The 19,563-nt window shown below is 37.5% G+C and overlaps 1 protein-coding gene across 1 annotated transcript in view; it reads right to left on the reverse strand.

Annotated features, from left to right (window-relative positions):
- The window catches only part of LOC140163915 (ribosomal protein S6 kinase-related protein-like), a 173,181-nt gene that overhangs the window by 10,744 nt on the left and 142,874 nt on the right, over positions 1 to 19,563 (reverse strand). The window contains exons 5-6 of the mRNA XM_072187220.1: positions 12,011 to 12,083; positions 11,223 to 11,371 (exon numbers count right to left, since the gene is read on the reverse strand). Coding sequence (XP_072043321.1) covers positions 11,223 to 11,371; positions 12,011 to 12,083 — 222 coding nt within the window. The remainder of the gene's footprint in view (positions 1 to 11,222; positions 11,372 to 12,010; positions 12,084 to 19,563) is intronic.

Here is a 19,563-nt window from a genome sequence, read left to right on the forward strand (position 1 = left end):
GTTTCAGCTTTGTATAATAATACTTCTCAAGTTCTTGTTATAAACAAAGTGATGTATGTCCCTGAGCTGCGGCGCAAGATTATTCTTAGAATCGACAAATCATGTTATGCTATGGTATGCAACAACATCACGTTTAGCATGTATTGGCCTAAAAATCATTGTTTTCACATCAAGATTGTGATAGTGTTTACAGAGCAATACTTTTTTTATAAAAAATGAAATATTATTTATAAAAAAAGTGATAAACTTCTTTTGAGCTTCCGCGCATGTTTGTTCTTAGATGTGAATAATTACTGATCTCATTATTGGTAAATGCAACATCACATTACACACGTATTAGCCTAGAAACCCTCTTTTGTAATAATGTTTCCATTTATTTTATTATTAAAACTGATGAAAATTTTAGTTTTCTTCCTCAATAGAAGGCCCAAAGCAATGTGTTGCTTTCATTTTAGAGCATGTTGTGAAGAGCACAAATCACAGCAAATCTTATATAGGAGAATCGTACACACACGCAGATCGATGTATAACACAGGGCTACAGCTATATATCCATCAAACTCACGGCTCTTGAAAGCGTTGAGATGATGGGCCAACATAAACAATGCGTTGCTCACCTCATGAGTTGCGCTATGAAAACAATGCGTTGCTTTGGAAGGCAACGCATTGCCGCAATACGTAATGGGCCCCAATGGCTTGCTATACCAGCGGTAAAGGCGCTTTGAATCCAGCGGTAAAGGCGCTATATAAGTGTTGGTTAATGTAATAAATGTAATGCAATATACCCATACCCATTCACATGTATAAGCATATTGGATTTAAAGAATTGCATCTTAGCAGATAGGAATGTTTGACATCCTAATGATTTCACAGAAGCCATAACTATACTGAAAAGTGGCAATGTTCGTACAATTATTTGTTTTACGCATTTCAACATATGAACCGTTTCCCTTGTTTTTAAATTAACGATTCTAAGTTTTGTTATATTAACCTATACACAAAGGAAATGTATTTGGAATAATTGCGTGTTGTTATTTTCCAGGTACCAGCTTGAAACGCCAAAAGCAGGAAAATAAATGTGGCATGAAAATGTCCACTTTTACAGTAGTGTCCCTTCACCTGTCAGATGAAATCACAATTGACTGCTTCACATACACAGGGTAGCCGAACATTATGCAGCCCAAATGGCAGGTCAAGTCACCAAAAATCCTACCAATCTTCCCCTTATTAACACCTTTTCCCTTATTAATCTCCTATATGATTAACTAACCCTAATCAAACTAAACCTCACAAAAGTTCACTTCACAAAGCATCTGCAACGGTGGGTATCCCATGTGATGCGATTGTGTCATCATGCAAGCAGTCATATAGGCACAGAAAGCTTGGCCGGCCAGGGTAGACCCCTGTAGCAAGGTATTCCCATGCATGTCCCTGGCAACTGAGGGGTCCATGGTTCAAAACCGCACCTGGGCAAAAAAGTTTTCTCTTCTTCTTCTGTCTTTCATTCTTCCTTCCTTCTTTCCTCCTCACCAAAAAGTACCTGTTTGCTCACGATGCACCCCCCCCCCCATCCCAAATATCAGCAAAGGTCTGCTTTTATGGTAAAGAATTAGCGAAATTGGGCCAGAGATGTAGAACTGTTAGATAAATACAATGTATGTTTCTGTCAAATCTATCTAAAATATAGGCTCCAAAAATCAATTGTAGAGGGGCTAATGGTCAGCTTATAAGATTTCGCTTTAAAAGGTTTGCATTTGGAAAATCCGAACTCCACAAAAAAATCCTGGCTACTGGCGTGAAATTGTGACCGCCGATTGCGAAAAATCACCCATTTTTTTACCACCATTGCTTAATATGGGACACAGAACTACCAAAAATCACAGGGATCAATAATCGTGAAAAGTCACACATTTCTTCTTACCCATTTCTGGCCCCTTGGTTTCTATGGGAGTGAGATAGGAAACAGTCACAAAGAAAATCTTCAAAAGTCACCCAACTGGGCTCACAAATCACGGGTTTGGCAACTCATGTGACACAATTAGCCTTTATTGCTAAAAAATGTTCAAACTTTTCTATATAAAGTGTTGTCTGCAACACGAATGCCACTTTGAGTCAAATTTTGATGAAGCTTTCAGCAGATTATAGCCTGTTAAATTGGACAGATATATGAAATGAAAGTTCAAAATGAGTAAAATGCGACTAACAGTACCATTTGCTTGACTGTATCCCATGTGTCATGCAAGCAGACAGACACATTAAACATAGTTAGCATTGCTTGCCTACTTTACATTCCTGACTTGTACATTCAGATCTAGAACCGAAAAAGACATGCATGCAGGTAATTGAACTCTCCATCTCAAGAGTTCAGGTGCAAACGGAATATACACTAAATGCTGCTCTGTGTTATATTTATTTGCATTAAAATCGTTATTGATATAGTTTTATTTATTATTCTTTATTATTATCATTATTATTTTTACTGTATACACCAATCCGACTAGACCATCACTGCGGTGTCCCCAACGTAAAACTGCGGTGTCCCAAGGTCGGAGGCTGCCATCAATTACTTGTTACTAGTAGTGTGCTATCCAGAATTGTATGCAACAGTGGTTTTCAATACACAATCACGAATTGATTGAAAAAATTAAATCTCCCGCACTGGAACATCTGTGGTTCCGTCAACAGAGGGATATACTGTAGGCCTACTTAGTGCCATCCATAATCAGCCATTTAAGGAATCTCATTACAAAAAAGGATGATTGAAAACCATGGCCGGGTGTGGCCGCTACCTGGCTTGATCTGCAGCAACATTTTTTAAGGATGTATACAGTCGTGGAAGATGTTGGTATTATCAAGCCCAGGTTATACTACATCGTGTTGTCAGTTCAGTCTACTAGTAACAACTGCCCCTGACTTGGGACGGGTAGCGGTGAGTTGAGCGCTTTGGTCCAAGGAACCCTCCCTCTCCAGCTGCAGATACTGTCATGACATCAAAAGGATTTTTCTGCTTCTCCATCTAAAAAGGATTTCTTCAAATACGTAAAATGAATATCTCAGAAAATGTATCAGGCACAGGCCAGCCAACCAAAAGAATAGATCAAGCACCAGTTAGCTCAATATTAATGCTCTGCGTGCTAGCCATGCGCTTCAATGGAAAAAGTTCAAGTTTTGAAATATTTTCTCAAAATATCAAGAGCCATCTTAAGAACTTACTGGATTAATACTAAGCGTGTTTGTACTCATTTTAATGCATTTTTCATGCTGATTCCAAATATGGTCATGAAAATTTACATTTCTGAAATTTTTGAATTAAAAAAAAAATTGAAACTTGTCGTCTGCAGTCGACACCCGCGTGAAGAGAGTTAATACAAATAATATACAATGCAGCCATAGGATATATCAAGGTTTGTATCTGAACGCTCTGTCTACAAATAGAATTGTTTGTTCTGTGCATTTCACTTCACAATGTAGCTACTTGAATGACAAAATCTTGACTTTGGATATGAAAGAAAAGAAACATCAATGCTTTGTTTCTATTGTTTCAATTTTAGCATTTCCTTGCCTCAATCATATTCTGGTTTGTATACTCAGGTAAATATTGTCAATGCAAGCAGGTAATTGCTGTCTGTTGGACTGGAATTATTTCTGAGGACTTCTGCAGCCAATCTAATTTGCATATGAGATCACATAGTGTACCTGGGCCGATATTCATAAAGCCTTGCTAAATTAGCAACCAACTAGTGCTTAGCAAGATGCTAAATCCACTAGTTGATAGCTACGTAGCAATCAACTAATTTCTTATTCATAAAACCTTGCTAAACACTTTGCTAACTAGCTATTAACTAGAAATATTTAGCTGATAACTTATTTGGGTGTTTTGGGTGCTATGGCCTTCAACAGTTGTGTAACATCTAATACAATAGGCTTATATAATACATGTCTATTATACTTGAGCTCTGAACCACAGTCAAAATGATCAAAATGTAATGACTCATTGCTGATGGACTTCATTGAGATTTCGTTAATAAAATTACATGTGTATTTTGTAAGCTATATAGGCCTACAAGGTTGTTACGGCAAATCATAACAAAATTTCCACCATGAGTAAGCCTTCAAATAAGCGTCCGAGAAAGAACAACTTCTCGGAAGTTGAAGCTCTATTTCTTAGCGATAAATATGAAGAATTTAAGTCAATAATTGATGCAAAGCACAAAGATGCGAACACAAATCGAAGAAGAGAGAGGCATGGGATGACATCCTCAGGCAACACCAATCGCGATTTGCTGTTGAGAGGTCGCTCACAAATTTGAAGGAGAAACTCAGCAAGTTGAAAACCGAAGGAAGGGAAGCACTCCTCTCTCTCAAAAGAAAGCCAAAACGGCAACGGGTGGAGGGAAGCCACCGAAGGATCAAGTCCTGCTGCACAGAAGATTATAGATCTCTGTGCAGACACCCCTAGATTCAAGGGACTCGATGGTATGGAATCAGGAGGCCTGTCTAAGAAAAGTAAAGAAGAGGAGACAGATGAGGAAACATCAATGGCTCGCGATGACTACTTAGGTGAGTAAATAACTTCTTCATATCATCAAAAATTATTTTGTGGTCATTTTAAAATCACCTGATTGAATGTGATCAACACATCTATGGTTATTATATACATTCACAGAAAAGAACACTTCGAATGGTTTCTGGAGAGAATATGGACTACTAAAATTGTTGGGTTTTAAATATTTTACTTTATTGTACATGACATACAAATATTAACATGCAAATTTGATATATTTTTTTCAAGTAATAGGTGTATTTTACATTTCCCCTGTGTAAATTGTAATAATACATAATGTTTGCTTGTCTGTTCTATTTAATAGATGATGAAGAAGATGATGCTGACGATCTGAAAAGTGACCAACCATCAACCTCTGCACCACCCAAGGATGAGACTGCAGCAGAGAAGAAGGCCAAGCAGCAACAATCCTTTGGTGCTCTCATTGACATAGAACGTTCAAATGCACTACTCAAACAGGAGAACCTGCTGCTGAAACAACAGAAACTAAAGCTGGAAATTGCTCTATTACAGCGACAATTGGATAACACACCTGCTGCAAGCCAAGACTCATCTGGTCAAACCTTGTTTAACTTATAAACCGTTGGAAGGGTACCGTAACCATGCAGCGGCAACATATATGCCCACATGTTTTCTATCACTTTAGTTTTAAAATGGGCATTGAAATTTCAATGTGATGTAGTGAAGATGATCCTTGGAATAGTTTTGATTCAGATGTCAATCAAGACATGGACTTTGGAGTTTTCGTGGATGCACGTCTGCTGTACTTTTACAATGATACTTATTTTTGAAAATCAACATATTAAATTAAAAAAGATACTCTGAACAAGTAAAGTTCATATACATGTTAAGTCCTTGGTTTGTTGTAAAAACATACTATACATACTATATTGCTTCATCAAATAGAAAACAACATGCATCCACTTAACGCTGCTCATTTAGCTTCATGAGCAACACTCTGTAAATAATATTAGATAATTTAATAGCATATGATATATCTTGCTTGTTGTCCTGACAAAAGCCAAGCATGATTTATCTTTATCAAATTGACATATAATTTGTTATTGAAAATAAGTCATGCATCTTTACCAAAGAGAACATTGGTAACATGTCTCCAAAATATATATATATATATATATATAAATTTGTTGTGTGTTTTTAAGACAGTTTCTTATGTGTAAAACACACTGAAGACCTCAGAAACAGAATATTCTGAGAACATTATTTTTTTTAATTGACAATAGTTAATATGAAATTAAAACAATAAATCATGTCAAACTTAGTTCAAAATCATTAAGAGTCAGTGTTCTTAGTTGGTTAATGTAACTTTCATGGATTTTGCTTTGAATTGTAAAGCTGCTTTAAAACCTGTAGGCAATAAGCGCTGCCCTTGCTCTTGGTCCATTGAGTGCACCATCGTAGTCCAGTGGTGCAGGTTGAGGTCTTCCAGGTTGCCTGTCAGCCTGCAGTGGCTCATTTCTGTCTACTGCAATGTTGTGCAAGACCGCTGTTGCTGCTATTACTTTGCAAGTGGATTCCGGATCTCTCATGCGACTCTGCACATGCATTAGATGGAACCGACGTTTCCATCTCCCAATGGTCTGCTCCACCAATACCGAAAGTGCCTTTGTGAGCTGCATTGTAGCGTCGTTCATGAGCAGTATGTGCATTCAGGAGGGGTGTCATCAGCCAGTTGCGACAGGGATATCCGCTATCTCCAAGGATATATCCGTCAACCATATGCGCCTCCATATTGTCCCAGACTTGGCTGCTTCTCAGGATTCTGCTATCATGAGCAGACCCTGGCCACCTAGCAACAATGTTGGTCAGTTTTCCTCTGTGATCACATATTACTTGCACATTGATGGACGAGTAACCTTTTCTGTTTACATAGTCTACTCCATCCTCATGAGGGGGCTCTATCCAGATGTGTGTCCCGTCCAGACACCCGATGACTCCAGGGAAGCGTCTCATATTATAGAAGCCATCCTTAATCTCATCAATGTTATTCTGATCGGGAACTTAACAAAGTCACCTAGTCTTCTACATAATGCATTAGTGACGCGATGGATGGCTCTGTTTGCCGTAGGCTGAGACACTTGTAGGGGATCTCCAACTACACAATGGAAAGTTCCAGTAGAGTAATATTGCAAGGCAATAAGTAATAATTATTGCTGATATGGTAGCAGAGCATGGTTTCTTGCAGTATCATGTTCAATGTCTGGGGCGAGTAAGTCAGCAATGTACATGATGTATCCACGGGTAAATCTATATCGCGAATAAAGCTTGTCATCGTCAAAGAAGTCCAATGGACTTCTCCTGTCTCGGAAGACGCGTTCTTTCCTTATTTGACGACGAAGTTCAACAAGCTCCATGATTCTACGAGCCATGTTGTCAGTCACGGTGTCCAAATGCAGACTGACTAGTTGTCAACTAGTGACTTAGCGCTGCCCCAGATCAACTCTAAGTTTTGGCAAAATTTTAGAATGTTGCTAACTCTAACTGGGTTTTATGAATAAGAATTAGCAATCAGCTAGGCTTAGCAGCTTGCTAAAGTCAATTTTAGCTGTCAACTAGGCCTAGCGTGGTTTTATGAATATCAGCCCTGATATGATTTACCCAGCCTAGTAATCAGAGCGTCATCCCTCATAATCAGTATTCTCAGAAGTCATGTTCACATTTTGAGTTACACCCGGCGTAAGCTTACGCTAACATTGATAAAAATTCCACAAATATTTTCGCTACTCCTACCGCGTGTCCACACCTAGCCTACTCCTAGCACTACGCCGACCAGTTCCACCAAGCATTCACTTCTGGTCGGCGTAAACATCGGCTACCACTTCCGGTGTTTCCATGACCTTAGTCAACTACGCAGTATGTAATGTCTTAGTTCCAACCAATAAAAGGTCAAACTTACACCGGGTGCCAGGAGTAGCAGCGTTCACATTGCAACTTACGCCTGGCGGAGGTTACACCAGCTCGCTACTCCTGACTTTTGTCAGGAGTAAATCGTCGGACGTACGAATGGTGGAACTTACGCTGACCATCGTTCACACTGCCACTACTCCTGGCAGCGCCTACTGCTACTACCAGCAAACTTGTGCCGACAATGTGAACACAACTAGAATAAACTAATTGCAGGCAATTAATGACATCTGTTTTTTGCTGATGTGATACACAAGTCTATGCTATATACCATATAATACTGTCAGTGCTCGGGCCAAACGTCCATGAAAATAACTGCAAGGCCACCAAAACGCTTCCTTAACCCTAACCCCCTAAGGGCTTTTTGGCGACGGGAAGGAAAGAAGGAAAGAATAAAGAGAGAAAAGAAGGAAAGAAGTTGTTTGCTCTGGGTGGGATTCGAACCCGAGACCCCTCGCATGCCAAGCACTCGGTCGGCGACACTTTGCCACGGGTCTTGGGCTTCGCTAGCGAAACCGTGCCTATATATCACTTAGGGCGATTGCGTCATCACACCACGTGGGATGCATGCACGAACAGCGCATATATCAAGTAGTATATTGTAGTACTTAGGCGGGTTAGGGTTAAGGAAGCCTATACTGAGTTTCGATAGTGGTAACCTAACCCTAACCCCCTAAGGGCTTTTTGGCGACGGGAAGGGAAAGAAGGAAAGAATAAAGAGAGAAAAGAAGGAAAGAAGTTGTTTGCTCTGGGGGGGATTCGAACCCCAGACCCCTCGCATGCCAAGCACTCGGTCGGCGACACTTTGCCACAGGTCTTGGGCTTCGCTGGCCAGCGAAACCGTGCCTATATATCACTTAGGGCGATTGCGTCATCACACCACGTGGGATGCATGCACGAACAGCGCATATATCAAGTAGTATTTTGTAGTACTTAGGCGGGTTAGGGTTAAGGGCCCATAGGGCCTGTGAATTTTTAATACTAAAGTCTGCTAGATCATGATGAAGGACTCTATCTTCATCATCACTTCATGGCACTACTTGTACTTGTTGTTGATTTGCAAGTCCGAAGTCTTACAAAGTGTCACAAAATGTGGACCAGTGTAACATTCTAATTTTACAATATCAGTTTGGGCCCATGAATATTCATGGGAGTCAGTAGATTTTGAAACCCAAGTGCTCAATGGTCCTTGAAGACGATGGCTTATTTCAAGCACTAAATACTATTAGTTACCCCTTGTTTGTTCACGAAATATGGGAAAATATCCACTGTCTGGTGCCGTATTTCATGAAGCTCCTGTGGCCAAGTGGTTAAGGCGCTGGTCTCGTAAATCAGAGGTCCTGGGTTAAATTCCTGGGCAGAATCACTTGTCTTATTTCCTCCTTTAATCATTGCTCGATGGCGAAACTGATACAATTGCATCATAGTTTAATACTAAAGTCAGCTAGACCATGGTGAAGGTCTCTATCAAGTCATCAATCCATGGCACTACTACTTGTTGATTTACAAAGTGTCACAAAATGTGGACCAGTGTAACATTCAAATTTTACAATATCAGTTTGGGCCAATGAATATTCACAGGGACCGGTAGGTTTTGAAACACAAGTGCTGAAGATTGTGGCTTCAATAAATTTCAAGCACTGAATACAATTTTGCATAGACTGTTCATATAGGTGAGAATAATAAGTGCAAAAATGAAAGATGCTTTCGCTCAACGAAACGACCCATTTACTGTGATGGCACTGCATGTTCCATTAAATCACATCTTGTTCTTTACACCGTACAATCAACCAACATTATGTGCAATGTATCAAATGGATGTAACAACCAGACTGTCTTAACACATCATATGGATACATGATCCCATTAAATCTGACTCCAATCTAGATAACATAATCCACATCTGGGGTGGATTTCCCGTGTAATGACCCTTTGCTCGGATCTGCCATCTTGCTACCAGAAATGAGTTTTTTATGTACACAAATGTGCAAAAGTGCATTTTTGTTTTTTACACTTTTCTTTATGCTTTTACACAACTTGTTTATACAATGATTTTATATTGTGTACATGGTATAATTATGCTCATGAAAGGCATGCGTAGGACAGAGGTTTTGCAAAATAATAATAATAGTAATTTTGAGATGACATTGCAAAGGGTCAATTTGCTGACTTTGAAATAACCTCAGAAACCTTCCAAAAATCTGTGCTTAAGCAATGCCATTTCAGTTTAAATTCAAATGCTCTGTATAGCTAGCCCGATGCAAACTTAGCGCAGTGGATAACACCAACACACAAAATTTATGTTACACGTGATACATATCAGCAGGCATCCATTATGTCTTTGATTTATGTGTATATTCTGTTGGATTGTGACACCAAATGACATGAGAAAACCTTTTAGCTCTTTTTTTCATCTGGGAAGTAAGTGATCATCAAAACGTAGCCTGATCCTCATCAAAAAATCATTGTAAAATATTCGGCTAATTTATTCTTGATAATAGCAGGATGGGACAGTCTCAACTCAAAGGACATGGTTATTTTAGTCAAGTGTCTGGTAATACCTTTTTCAGCTGAATATTTCTGGGAAATTGTTTATTAAGTTTATCTAAATCTATTCAGGATGGGACACTCTCATTGTCAGAAGGGAGAGAAATAGTTTAGCCATGTTTTACCAAATTTAAAATGAAGTGGTTGGGATCAATAAAGAAGTCTACATTAAAAGCTCATTTGCCAGAGTTTAAGAAGAAATCACCAACTCCATGTTCAAATTCTATTCATATCAAGAAAGGCTAAATCTTCCCAAGAACAGGCAGAGCCCACTACCACAGCAGCCCCATCTATAGAAAGCTTCAAGAAAACCTCCAGCATGCCAGACTCCATAAAGTTATCAAGTTTTCATCATTCCTCTGCCGACTTCCAATTCAGAAGGTTCAGAACTTTCCTATATCCAAACTTTTTTCAGGTTTATGCAGGAAAATTATATTTGGAACTGGAAATTCATCATTACATTACCTTTCATACTCCTTTCAATTTTGAATTCAAACACTATTTTCTTTTGTAAGTAACTTAACTGTAGTGTTTAGCATATTTTTGCAAGTTATGAATTTAAGTTGTTACAATATGCTTTCAATACTACATAATTTGAAATTTGATCAAAACTTATTTTTGTAATTTATCATTTCCACTTACATGAGTTTATGTATCATATTATTATAACACATTTCAGATATTCCACATTATGCAATTTAAAAGGGTTGAAGCGATTTAGTTTCCATACTTTTAAAATAAATTTAAATTTCAAGTTGTCCTAGGCATATCATATTAAATATCAAATTCTGATTTTATTTTGGAGAAAATAGGTAAAAGAAAACCACACTTTGCATTGTGCCTCATGGAATGGATACATTATTACCTATATTATTTTCACTTAACGACTTGTTAGATATTGTTTAACTATTTTATCAATTTAAGCACAATTTAACAGGCTTTCTAGCATCTGCAATTTAATAAAAAATATTCTTTCCCAGAAGATATCTTAATCTTACACTTCCCACAATGCATTTCTTCCCCGTACTGATTAGCTATTCAGCGCAGCATGGGTTGATAGTGACAAGAAATACCTCAATTGCACGATCTGTTAATTGAGGTATCTTTTGTCACTATTGACCAATGTTTTGAAAATATCTGGTCGTGCATGTGTACACTATGACACTTTAGTGATTATGCTTACTCACCTTAAGATCTCTATATACAATGCCCGCATTGTGTAAGAAATCTACAACCATGGCAAGTTCCGCTGAGTAGATACGTGCTGCTGATTCTGAAAAGGCGCCCTCTACTAGCCATAATGTGTAAAGGTCTCCATGTGTTGCGTAATCCATAACTGCATAAAATATGGAAAAATTTATCACGATTATCTTGAGGTGCCTTAAAAGTAGGTTATACAAGGTTTCTATTGCTGCAAAGAAACAGAGTCTCATTTTAGCTGCAGCATTTATTGTATGACCCTGTAGTGTTACAGAGCTGTCAATGTGATACATACAGTGAAAGCAGACAGCAGCAGATCAAAATTCCAACAAATGAAATATATTTGTCAAAAATAAAAGCAAAACAAAAGTTTGGAGTACAAACTACCATTTTAGAACTTTTTTTCACAGTTCCATTATCTCTAACCACTGCACCCACCCTGGATACTACAAAAGGCTACAGCACAAATTGCCTTTGAGCTGAAGCATACGATGCGATCTGATTGTGCAACCAATCAAGCACTCATAATGAAACACTCATGAGTTGCTACCTCTTTCTTGTACTCAGTTCCTGAGGGGTCCATGGTTCAAAACTAAACCAAGGAAAACAACTTTCGTCTTCATCTTCTTTCTTCCTTCCTTCTTTCCTTCCCTTCACCAAAAAGGGCATAAAGATTAATTTCATGTTGGTAAATGTGTAGAATAACCAACCACATCTAGATGAAGATAGATGAAGGGGCTTACATCTTTTATTCTCTTTTCTCTGCTGTACTCACCTATATGTAGATTTATTTTGTTTTGCCATGTCTTGTGTATTTGCACTACAAAAGGATGATGACCAACCATACCCTGTAGAAATTAAACACAAAATGAGAAAACACAAAGTATTAATTCAAAATTCTACAATAACAAAATGATGATTTGAAATACTGTATGTGCATATGAATGAATCTAATGACTCTTTAATATACAATGTAAAATGTACCTTAAATTGGCTCTAAAATATTTAAAATTATCAGCACTTGGTGATTATCTATCATGTATCTGCTGTAATGAGTATGGGACCATCATACATTACTTTCTAGAGTCTATGCATTATCATATAGTTGTAAATAATTCCCAATATTTGGGGTGGTCACCACATACCTACATTATAGACTCTAGAAAGAGTCTATGCCTACATGTATAAGAGTTGCAAAATGTTATGTCACAGTATTTAAAGCCCGGGGGACCACTCAAATATGACAGTGTACGCATGCGTGACCAAATTTTTTTCAAACACCCCCTAAACGAGTTTTACCCTACCAGAAAATTAAGCCCTTAAGATAATTGAATATATCATTTACCCCCTAGTGAGTTTTTGGCTAGTAAAAAATGCCCTTTTTGGACTTGTAATTTACCAACAATTTGAATAGGTACCCTAAAGAAGTTGTTCAGATTCAGAAAACTACCCTTATTCTTGAAAATCAGTGTTTTTTAGACCCTATAAATGCGGCCACGCAGCGTAACTTGCCTTTGCCTTAATAAAATACCCCCTTTTACTTGTTTTTTTGGTCACGCATGCGTACAGACCATTTATGCGAGTGCCCCCCGAGTGATCCACAGCCTCACCCCTCCCCGGTAATTCCAACAAAGTTGAGATTTTTATACTACCAGAAACCTATAATGTTAGTGTGCATAACATTTCTTAAGTTGACAAAGGCATTGTGTGATTTATATTTTCTGTCGAGTCAACAGTCTGAAATTACAACACAGGGCACTGTAATACATGCAAAATTATGCAGAACTTACGCAAATTCAATGTCCAAATCAACTGAAATTTTGAAAATAAGCTTTTTTTGTGGATATCTATTGAACCACAACATGAAAAGAGGATGCTACCATCACAAAATGCCCCTTCAAATCAAATTTAATTTCAAAATGTCTGTCACAATTATTCTCCTCTAATTTGCAAATGAAATGCAAAATAATGATTAAGGGATACAGTGCGCAAAAGAATTTAGGTAACAGTTATTTTCACCCCTGTATATCCTAAACAAAGACAGATGTGTCATAATTGGAACCAGCAGCCATTATATCCTTCATTCTATTACCTCCACGACCCATTATACAAAATCGCGCACTGTGATTTGTTGAAACGCGTCACGTGAGAGCCCATTATTCTGCAATAATGGGTCCAGCGCCGTAACACATTCTACGCACAGCATCATTACGCTTGGTTACGCATGCAATATTTCAGCGATACCCGCTGTCACTTACGCGTACACGCTCCACCTTGAAGTAAACAACTTAAAATATTTGTGCCAAAAATGACATTTCTCTTTAAATTGCACTATTTTCTGGTAATAGAATAGAAATAGGTGCAGCATTATCCTTTACATAAAAATAATGTGTCCTCGGCAGTAAAAGCGTTTAAATAATGGGTTCGGGCTGCGCCTCACCCATTATTTACGTTTTACTGCCTCGACACATTATTTGGGTGTAAAGGATAATGCATTACCCTTTATTTCTTAATTAATAGATTCTTGTTCATTGATTGGTTAAAAGTGTGTCACATGATCAAAAATAAACACACTATTCTGTGAGGAAGTGGAAAAAAGTACTATTTACGTCCGTAAATAGTACCTCCAAGCCGTAAATAGTGCTTCTGGATATTTACTATTTACGGATAGCAGCATACCCACGTCGCAGTCTATAAAGCATAAAAATAACATTGAACGTCGACATTGACTATGAGAATATTTTGTCACTGCCGAGAAACGACAACACAGACATGGCGAAATAAAATCAAGCCTGGAGTGGGCCGGGCTGCTACTGCTGAAGACGATTCATGATTTCAGCTGTTTAAATTTAATTTGTTACCAGTTCTAGCACAGGGATATGTTTTCAGACCAACACAGTCAGATTCAGAGCGATATTGACATGGTAAGCTTAAAAACAAACACTGACAGTGCGAGACTAGTCTTGGACCGCCGCCGCCTAGATGCCTAGCCTAGTGCCGTGCGTACGGAGGCCTATCCAGATGCATGATGGCCTTCGTATTTACATGAAAATCTTTTTACATGTAGGGCCTACATCTTTTCACTAATATTTGTACAAATAATCTATGAATGAATTCAAAATGGAATGAAGATACAACTTGAACAAATGAGTAAGCTTAAAACCCACTAACACATGAACATGACAAGCGAGCCACCTAAACCGGCCTACCGCGCATCATAGGCCCTACCTGCCTATCTCGCAGCATGGTGGAGTTGTAATCTTTTAACCAATCAATGAACAAAAAATCTATGAATGAAGGATATAAAACAAATATATACTGCCTTCATTCGAGGTTCTGGTTAAAACTATGGTCCCTCGTTGAGATCATCATAATACTATTGATCTCACCTCGGGCCCATCGTTTTAACCAGAACCTCTCATGGCAGTATATATTTGTATAATAGCTGCATCTTTTAGCTGCTTGGATTTAAGGCCTCATTTGTTGAAATCGTTCAAAAAATAAAGACACAATAAACCTAGGAAGATGCAAATTCACAGTTTGCTCCATTGCATGCCCTATTGATTTGAATCCAAACCATACTAGCGCTGTGCTTTCCATTGATTAGCACATTAAAACTAGCGTGGTGCTTTCATTGATTAGATGTTTTGATTTTGTTCCTTCCTTAGGTTTTAGATTACCATTTCTTTAATTCTCAACCAATTTCAACAGGTCTTAAATCAGACCTAAAGGACAGGTATTGCCTGCTTGTTTTAATTTTGACATATTTGTCTGTTTTATATAGGGGTGAACATAACTGGTACCTTAATTCTTTTGCGCAATGTATATTGTATAGGGACTTTCAAATGATGCTTTTTACCAAAATCTGGATGTATTTTTGACATGTATAAAGATAATTTCATCATGCTATCTAGGTTTCATTATTTTGTTCCATGTCCAAAATTGGAATCTACTTACATTCTCATATTTGTTCAATCAAATTAATTTTGGAAGTGTTGCAATGCTCTTACTTCATATCACCTGTGTAAAGGGACAGTCCAATTTGCTTCAGTAAATAATTCTACTATTTGACAAAGCTACTTGCTGCTTTACAAATCACCTGCATTGAGCCACAAATTTAGTTGACATTACTTTTTCTCACAGAACTGTAGGGGCTGCACTGTAACTAACTTATACGTGAAGATGCCCATAATTGGGCAATAAAATAATATGCTAAAGATATATCCTGGTGGTGGTAAGGGCTGCGATTTTCAGGTAATTTTGTGGCCAGGTACCACAACACCATTCATAACACTTCACACTTTCGCAGCCATATGTCAAGATCTCCTCACGGTTGCCAATAAATATCAGCCTCAATCGTGGATAAAATCATCAAAAAGTCACCCAATTTTTGTTCTTAACCAGTGGTTGCTATGGGACACAAAACTACCGAAAGCCACAGAAGCCAAATGTCGAAAGAAGCCACAGAAGCCAAATGTCGAAATGACACCCAATTATTTCCTATGTTTCTTATGGGACATGCAATGGTCAAAAGTTGTAAGAAAATTCTTCAAAAGTCACCCAATTGGGCTACCAAATCACAGATTTGGCAATCCTGTATCTCCCACTTGGGAATTCATGTCAGTACACATACACCCGCAGAGTAATTAAACACTTCCTGGACTCGAATATAAGATAACGTATCATCAAGAGTAACGGGGTCTAGTATGAAAAGATGCCGGCTTCATCGTGTGTAATTGACTGACGAGTGTCACTTAAATACAATTTGGTTGTTTGATGAGAGACTTTTATGTGTAAGGCTGACATCAGAGCATAGTAGTGAAAAGCTATGGGCCAATTACGCGTCGCTAGTAATCACTCATGGTGCATTACGTGACAAGCGGGCTGTAATAAACAATGTTTGTCTCTTAATATTAAAAGGAAGTTTATGAAAATTCTGCATTGATTGTTGCAGACTAAATAATAAAACAAGTATTTTTCCCATGGATTCTAGATAATGCGGCCACATCCCCCAAATTTGCCGAAGTTTAAAAATGTCTCAAAATATTTTGCAAGCGTTGCGATCAAAAAAATCATGTTTTTAACACTTTTTTGGTCCAATTTTGTGAAAGTCCACTTTTTTTGTGAAAAAAAGGTCCACTTTTTCAAAATCAGCATCCCCCTAAAAAATATCCTGCATATGGGCCTGCCGCCGCGCGTATGTCCGACAATGTGAACACAGCTATAGCAGACACCATCAATATCTTACTTTCTCTGTTCATCGTTTCCTGTAAACGTTGCACCTGTCATCATTATTTCTATCATTGATGTAAATCTATCTATATCTATTCACCACATAACAATAGTCAGTTTCTATACATCACTATGTGATACGACTGATGATATATTATAGTTACACCATTACTGGATGGATGTCTGTCTGACATGAGGTTATTACTTTTTCAATTTATACTGACAAACATTGCACACTTTATCTGTTCACAGAGCAAGGTAAAAAGTTCATTTTGGCTTTTTCATCATTACTTTTATCAATTTGCATTGATGTAAATCTATCTTTGTCTATTCACATAATAACAATAGTCAGTTTCTATACACCACTATGTGATACAACTGATGATATAATACAGTAAGCCAAATAATTAAGGTACCAGTTATGTTCACTTCCTGTATATCCTAAACAAAGGCAGACATGTTATAATTGAAACAAACGGCCAATAGCTGCATCTTTTAACTCAAATTTAAGACCTCATTCGTTGAAATTGTTCAAGAAATAAAGACACAACGATCCAAAAACCCAAGGAAGATGCAAATTTAAAAGTTGCAGTTTGCCACATTGCATGCCCTATTGATTTGTACACTTTTTATTTCGTGTCATCATTAGGTTTTTAATTATCAACCAATTTCAACAAATAAGGTCTTAAATCAGAGCTCAACAGTACAGACATGGCCTGCTTGTTTTAATTTTGATACATTTGTCTTTATTTAGGATATACAGGGGTGACTGCTACTTTTGCTTACTGTATAGTTACACCATTACTGGATGGATGGGTGTCTGACATAACATTATTACTTTTTCAATTTGTATTTTGTACTGATGAAAATTGCGCACTTTTTTTGGCTTTTTGAAAGGCAGTCAGACAATTTGGATAAAGCCTGATAAGGAACCAAGGCAATTGCATGCTAAATAGAATGTGTCCAAAGTTACACAAGGGAGGTGGGCTCCAAAAGGATTTATTTCCCAGTCAAATAGTCATAGTCTCGACTGGTATATGCGACTTTCCACTATGACCTAGTGGTAGTTGACTATAGTCTATTTAGCCTCCTCAAGATAGTGAAGTCAGTTCTAGTGGACGTGGTATTAAATTGCGCAAGTTGACTCAAAGAAAATCATATTTGTAGGGTACAATCATTTTTATGTTGCTTGTCATTTTTTTGCCCCAGAAATTTATCACAAGGCAAAATACAACAAAAGAAATAATGCTTTGATGTGTTTTATTTCTTTCCAAATGTCTCTGAAGTTGTGCCTCTTCCCATTCCTGTGAATCACTTCTCCCCATCAAAAATCCTAGCACTGTATAAACATAAATACCTCCAATAATGAACAACTTACACATCCATGTAGTTTGGCATCCCTGAAATTGGGCTATTCCAGAAATGAATGGCATCCCCCTAAAGAAGACATACAAGTTTGTACCATAAATTTTTGGGAATTCCCAGACTAAAAGACTAAAATTGTATCAAAAAAAATGTAAATTCCCATTTTGACAATAAAATGATTAAGAAATTGGGAATTCCCAGTGTACCTAAAGAAGACAGGCAAACTTTTGCCAAAATTTTGGGGAATTCCCAAACCTAAAATAAAAGGTGTCTTTTTCTTGGGAATTCACACGTCTTCTTTAGGGTTGTGAAAATAATGACCTTTTATTTTATTTTTTTTGGGGGGGATTCCCAGAGCAAAAAATGGTGAAAAATTTTGAGAATCCCATGTCTTCTTTAGGGGGGTGCCTTTAATTTCTGGAATAGCTCATTACACTTGTCACACAAATTTGCACGTTTTCAAAATGCCATTACACAAATCGATGAAGTACTTTAATGCAAATATCTTAGAAAGAACCTGACATTTAGAAAAACCAATGTTTGAAAAGGTTGAACTCTAACCAAGTACGTAAATATGGCAATCTACACACTGGTATTTTGAGGATGATTCTCTCTGGAGAAGGCCCTGGGGAAAGCTGTTCGTGTGGCAATTGTTTCTGATAAGGAAGATTGTTACGGCTTAGCTGTTGGCATTTAAAGATCACTATTTGCTTAAGGAGAAAGAACAACAACAGTATAGGATGTGTCTTTGTAAGGTGTTGTTTTTATCAAGTGTGATGCATAGGAAGTAATAATAGCTTATAATGAAAAGTCCTGGTTAACTTTAAAATTATTGAGTGACACTGACATAGTGTGATACAGTTTATAGTGTCATGAATTTGAAGCTAGGCTCTAACTGAGCTAATAACTGGGTTAATGAGGCTCTGATCTAGGTTAATAAGGTTTGATGTTTCAGATATTTTTAAATATCTGAAACAAAGGCAATGTAAAAAAAAGAAAAGAACAATATTTTGGATCGTTGATGAGAAGTAATGATTGCCTTGTTTAACCCCATGAGAACTACCTGCCGATTGGTCAAAAAGAGGTTTTTATTATCAATTGGACCAATCGGCAACATTGTTAGAATAATTTCACCACACAAAAAAATTTGGGTGAATTGTTTGCAAAGCTCCATTCTGATTGGTGATTAAAATGAAGATATCATGTAATTGACCAATCAGAGGCAATCTTAGATCGGCAGGTAGTGCTCAGGGGGTTAATTATGGGACTGTAAACTTCATAGATGTACTTGAGGTGCCACTTTAGTCATTATGATATTGATGTGTTTTCAATGGCGCTATTGACATCAGCTTCAATATTTATATTGACTGCTCATATTTAAATGTTTACTATTGTTTTCAAATTAGATGACCTCACTTGTGTACTTTTATCCAGCCTTCATGTTTAATGGGCTATTCCATTTAAAGTCCACACTACCCCTGTGGAAGATTTAGCTAAAGTCTTCCACAGAGGGAGTATGAGTACTCACTCCAGCTGTGGAAGATTAGGTAAAACCATATTAAAATACAGAGGGAGTATGGGTTTGAAAATGATTAACCCTGACCAATGTTGCTAGGCAATGTCAAGGTTCGGCCATGTAGGTCGGGCAGGCATGTTATTCTATAAAACGTACATCCTCTCATGATTAAGAATTAGTTATTTTGCCTATAGCATTCAAATTTTTGTTGCAAA

This window comes from Amphiura filiformis, chromosome 11 (assembly GCF_039555335.1).
Source record: "Amphiura filiformis chromosome 11, Afil_fr2py, whole genome shotgun sequence".
Taxonomy (NCBI): domain Eukaryota; kingdom Metazoa; phylum Echinodermata; class Ophiuroidea; order Amphilepidida; family Amphiuridae; genus Amphiura; species Amphiura filiformis.